The sequence below is a fragment of the Octodon degus genome, unplaced genomic scaffold, assembly GCF_000260255.1.
Source record: "Octodon degus isolate 3935 unplaced genomic scaffold, OctDeg1.0 scaffold00008, whole genome shotgun sequence".
In the NCBI taxonomy this organism is placed as follows: Eukaryota; Metazoa; Chordata; class Mammalia; order Rodentia; family Octodontidae; genus Octodon; species Octodon degus.
In genome coordinates, this window is record NW_004524584.1 from 262,064 (window position 1) to 268,063 (window position 6,000).

The 6,000-nt window shown below is 41.5% G+C and overlaps 1 protein-coding gene across 1 annotated transcript in view; it reads right to left on the reverse strand.

Moving 5' to 3' along the window:
• Clstn2 (calsyntenin 2) overlaps positions 1-6,000 on the reverse strand; it is a 710,452-nt gene that overhangs the window by 180,190 nt on the left and 524,262 nt on the right. The window contains exon 4 of the mRNA XM_004624971.2: positions 5,557-5,765. Coding sequence (XP_004625028.1) covers positions 5,557-5,765 — 209 coding nt within the window. The remainder of the gene's footprint in view (positions 1-5,556; positions 5,766-6,000) is intronic.

Sequence of the window (6,000 nt, forward strand, 5' to 3'; positions counted from 1 at the left end):
GACTCCTTTTTTCTATTTTTACTTTCTTTATGATTCGATTTTTTATAGTAGCATGCTTTTATTCCTTTCTTGTTGTATGTGTTTGTGTATGTTTGTTTTCTGGTTACCATGAGGCTTACCTAAAATATCTTATACCATTCTATTTGAAGCTGCTAATAAATTAATACCAATATAAAAAGTTGTGCACTTTTACTTTCCCATTTCATGTTCTAGTTGTCACAGTTCACATGTTTTTAAAAATTCTGTATGAATTACATTAATTTAACTATAGCCATTTTTTGTATTTTTGTCTTTCAATGTTGAGAATAGATCTGCTAGTGACTTACATACCACCATGAAAGTATTACAGAATTCTAAATTTCACATATTGCTTATCTTTACCAGTGAATTTCATACCTACTCTCATATGTTTTCATATTATCAATTGGCATTTTGTTTCAGCTTGAATAATTTCCATTAGCATTTCTTGTAAGATAGATGGAGCTGTGATGCACTCCCTTAGCTTTTGCCTGTTTGGGAAAGTATCATTTTTGAAAGATAATTTGTCAGGTTATGCATTCTTGGTTGGCAGGTTATTGTTTTGTCCCTTTGAATATATCATTTTATTGTCTCCTCGATCAGAAGGCTTCTAGTGAACAATATAACACTAATCTCATTGAAATTCTGTTTCTAAAGTCTCTTTGAGCTCAGATTGTATAAATGTATGTATTTGCTTTAGTCTAGGGGTTGAACCCAGTGCCTCATATCTGAGACATGTACCACACTACTGAGACACCCCTAGCGCTTGACCCTTTGATTATAGTGTATCCTGTTGCAGTTTTGCATTGGATATGACTAGTGAATTTCAAGCTTCATGTGACTGGATGTCCATATCTTTCCAAATATTCTGGGACTGTTTAGCTATTATTACTTCTTTAGTAATAAGATACTTATTATATGAATCAATGGGATTCTCTGTGGTTTTTTTATCCACACACACATATCACACAGTGAGGTCAGTCCACCCTTCTCATGCACTTGGCAGTCTTTTTAGGCTCCCCTGGGACACTTCACAATTCTTAGAGGTTCTGTTTAAATAGTTTTCTATCTCCACCTCATCCCCTTTCCCCTACTGCCCACTACTCTACTCTATACTCCTATAAGCTTGACTTACTGATCATTTGTCTTATTAAGGCTAGCTTGTTTCATGCAATATAATCTCTCCAGAAGCCCTTCAGTGGATGGATAAAGAAAATGCACTATACCTACACAATGAAATGCTGCTCCATCTTAAAAAATACTGTCATTCGTAGCAACATGAATGGAACTAGACAGTCATTTTTTCTGAAGATGAATTCTACCGCCTTCTGTCTTCTCTAGCCAAACACTTTATGATGCAAATAATCTTTGTGATGGTGATTTATAAATTTTACAGTATTTCATTTCTTCTTATTAGTTTTCTTTCTTATCTATTCTTTTGTTATTTTAGGGAAGGGTCTATAAGGTGCTCAGAGTATCACTACTAGATTAGACTTGTAGTGATCCGCTTATTTACAGCCTCCTAAGAGCTGGGATTTTAGGAAAGCACCACCATGCCCAGTCTCAGTCTCAGTGCACCCCAGGGGCAGGACCTGCATAGCAAGTCTAGGGATCGAACCCCCAGGCCCTGCTCCTGCTTGTAGGCACTTTAATCTACTGAAATATTTGGCCAGCCTTTCTTCTCTATTCTGATGGAACAATTTCATGATCTATTTTTTAAATTAAGTTTAATAAGAAAGAAATAGCAATGAGACAGTTTCAAAACAGGTTAGTAGGACAGTTTCATGATCTATTTTTGAATTTACTTATTCTTTCTTCTATTTGGTTGAGTCTGATGGTGAAGATTTCTGTTGAATTTTTGGGTTCAGTAGTTTTGTTCTTTGACTCTAACATTTCTGTTTGATTCTTCTTTTTATATTTTGTATCACTTCGTTGATACTCTTGCTTTGTTCTTGTACTATTTCCCTGATTGAGTAAAATTGCTCACGCATGTTCTTTGTACCTCATTGAGTTTCTTTAGAAAAAAGATTAAACAATTTGAGCTCCCTATCAGGCATTTTGTAGCTCTCTAGTTCACTGGGGTTGGTTACTGGCAGCTATGTATGTTCTTTTAGTTTTATCAATACATGATGGTTCTTGTAGCACTCTGTGGGTGTCTGAGTACGTGGGGAGCAGTCTCTTCTAGACTTTGTAGACTGGCTTTAGTGGGAAGAGCATTCACCTGTGTGGGTTACAGAAGAACTCAAGAGAGCGCTGTGACTCTATGCCTAGTGCTTAGCATGCAGTTTACTCCATATCTGTAAGGAAGAGAGTGTCTTTGATGGAGGAAACAATGGTCTGCAACACTAACAATAGTGTAGTCTTTGGTTTGTCCAGGACTATGGGAGGTCTAGGGTGATGAGGGGCTGTTGGTGATCTCAGTGGTGTCCTTGGGTACAATGGCAGAGTACTGATGCAGTGAGACCTGGGGCCAGTGGTGTTCATGCACCTGGATGCAGGCATGCACATGGTGGAAAGGACTGTTTCAGGGTGTATGCATGGGTGCTGAGTGTGTGTGTGTGTGTGTGTGTGTGTGTACCACTGCAGAACTCAAGGCTGGCAGTGCACATGTGCAATTATAAGGGCCAACTGTAGGAATCTAGTTGGTGGTTGGTGACAGCAATAGACTGGGTCAGTTGCATGCATTGTGTAGCTGTGAGATTCAGCCTGGTGATCTGTATGTGTGCAGTTTCAGGGACTCTCTGTTTGAAGCCATAGGGACCAGCTGTGGGCCCATGAGCCAATGGCTATCTAGTATAGAAGTTGGGAGCTGCACATGCATGTGGAGGTGCCAGAACTATTGCTAGTGGCATAAACATGTATGGCTATAGACCTGCCATTAATGTATGCATGGCAGTAGGGGCTTCTGAAGAAAGTCAGGGATGGTCACTTGCATGAATAGAGCTATAGGGACTGTGGCTGATGACAAGAATGCACATGGCTACATAAACCAGCTGTAGGCACCTAGTTGGCTGTGAGGCCTGGTAATAGGAGTTGAGTCTAGTGTCTCACAGGTACATGGATAGGGGATTAGCACATGTGGGGAGAGCTGTGTCTGCAGTGCTGATCCCTGCTTTGGGTATCCATGGTGGCAGCAGATGGGGCAGCTTTGGAACAGAGGAAAAGGAGGGGTATTTCTCAAGTGCCTGGACACTCCAAAAGTAAAAACAAACAAACCAAACCAAACCAAACCAAAACAAAACCAAACAAAACCCAAAACAACTGTGGGGTCTTTAAGTGGTGAAAGCTGAGTGGGTCTGCAGTTGGGTTCCAGTCCCCACATTACGACCAGTGTGATGATGTATTCGAGAAGTTCTTTGTGCCTTAGGACTTGGCCCACTGGGGGGACAGATCAGGAGGCATCTACATAAGGCCATGAAGCAAAGGATATAGAAAGCCTAGGCCTCAACCAATAGACCCCCAAATTCAGCAGCACTTTCCCTCATGTACATGTACGTAAAGAACTCCTTCAAGGAGCTGAGAAGGTCATCCAGAGAGGTGATGGATAAGGGCCAATTGCCAGATCATTAGAATGGAAGCTGCTGCTGTGTCTGCCCCAGGTCCTGGCTTCATTACGTGGAGAATTACCTTCGTAAACTTCGCTGCCAGGGGCCTGCCCTCCTCAGGAGTACCCACTCACCTCTTCATCTTACATTGTAAACCAAAGTTGGAGGCAGAGACCTGGCAAAAGCCCATTACTTACTTTTAATGAGACAGCCAGGGAAATAAATTGGCATATGTTAGTGAAATGGCTCATCAAGGTGAGTAATTATCTTCATGGCTGGGGCAGTTTACCCTGGATGAAAGAATTTGCATCTCATTTCTCAATGGGCCCTGGATATTCAGAGTGAGGGCAGGAGGCCAAGTGGAGCTTGACCACTGACCACAGATACCTCCACTTGTATGGGATTGTTACACACTGTGGAATCACCATGCCCTGAATCCCAGTGCTTTCATGAGATGGGAAGAATGGAAACCCAGAGGAGAGAGACACAAAGCAGTTGTTTTATATTTTATACAGTGGGGTGTGTGTGTGTGTATGTGTGTGTGTGTGTGTGTGTCTGTGTGTCTGTCTGTCTATCTGTCTGTGTGGTGTTAGGGAGACATACCAGCTATTTTACAGACCTGTGGGAGAAACTATTTGGGTGTTATTCTAACAGGTTGTACTAGGTAAAATTTTCTTTTTAGTTGTGAAGCAAAATTTAATTGAAGGCCAATATTTTCCCCTTTATTTTCTTGTGCATTGGCTTTGGGTCATGTACAATCAGCATATCTAGTGATGTTCAGACAGGTAATTGTTATTCTCAGGTTTTTTAACCCTTTATGAGGAAACTATTGCGGTACTGTCTTTCCTGTCTTGTAGATATCAATTTGTCTTCCAGGACAGGACATAAACTACTTGCAGTTAAAGATGAGGGTGTCTCCTAGTCCCAGACCCCATGAAATCTGCTGTAGTTCTCAGGACACAGATTATATCAGAGAGTAAGCTTCTCTTTAGCCTCAAAGTAAAAAAATATTCCAAATATTGATTTCCCTCCAGACACTGATTACTTTCTTTGCCTAACGCTGGTTGAATGCTTTGTGCATGAATTTTACACTGATTCCTCTGAGTATCTATTTGTTTTCACTGGATAATAAACTCCACGTGGCCAGGCCTATATTTTTTTGAAATTTCATCTTGTCTCCATCACATTCAGTAAATAATTATGGAGTGTATTAATTTCAAGTCTTTCAACCTAAATGTAACTTGAAGCTAAGTGAGGATGGTATACAGATACCCATACGCTAACACTAATAATTTAAAAATATATCTTGCAAAGAGTACCATTTTATTAGACTTAAAATAATGAAATTATAATCAAAAGTGGATTGAATTGATTGGGACTGTGGTTGTGGTGCTTACACTACAATGAGTTCATATTAATGGTGATGGAGAGATATCCAAATGGCTTTATACGACCTATTTCAGTTTAGTCCAGTGTGGAATTGAGGTGCTTGCTAAGGTTGAAGTTCTCAAAAGGGACATTGACAAAGAATTTAAAGTTTCCTGAATATATTTGGTTATAAAGGCAGTTCAAAATCCCCATCTTCTCTGATAGCATCTCCTTGGGAGAAGGAGGCAAGTTTTTGTGGTAGAGTCATGCTATAACTCATCATATAGGAAAGGGACTGAGATGTGGTTGAATGATGCCAAGACTCACATCTGGATGATAAGTGGAAAGTTCTACCAGGCAACCAACTCTTCAGTATCCAGATGTATAGCATTATGAGTTCAATAAAGTACATTAAGTGAGTTGTTTTTTGAGATTTCCTAAGGGTACTTTAGACTTGGCAGGACTACTAATCACACGAGCGCCACTTCCACTAGTGTAGCACTGATTTCTGAGTTAGGAGCCTAGATAAAGGTACACATTGCTGCCAAGTACATTTGGATGCTCTGTGACTTTAGAGTGGCAGCAAATTTCCCTGACCTTGTTGGCATCTTCTCAGGACACTCACCATTTCTGTCAATGGCAAAAGGCACATCCGTTGTGATGATTTCATAGTTGCAAATCTGGCTGTACTGGGGGGAACAGTCCTCATCGATGGCTTCCACCTGCAGGATGCTGTCATAGATCTTGCCCTCTGTTACGATGGCCTTGTAGGCTGGCTCTTTGAATGTGGGAGCAAACTCATTGACATCCTTCACCTGGATGTGGACCACAGCCCTGGATCACACATTGGAAAGAAGAGATGATGGTAAAAGTAGAATTCTAGGCGCTGGCGGGACCAGTCCCAGCCAAGGCGCAGCGTGGGCTGGACCCTCTCCCAGCCCCTTGGGCTGCCCCCCATCACTCCGCAGTGCCTCCCCCACCCCGCCCGCCAAGTAGGATTTTCTGCCGAGTTCCGGGAGCCCCCAGACCCAGTCCTAGCCCAGGTCCGGTGAGTGTGTGGAGAGCTTCC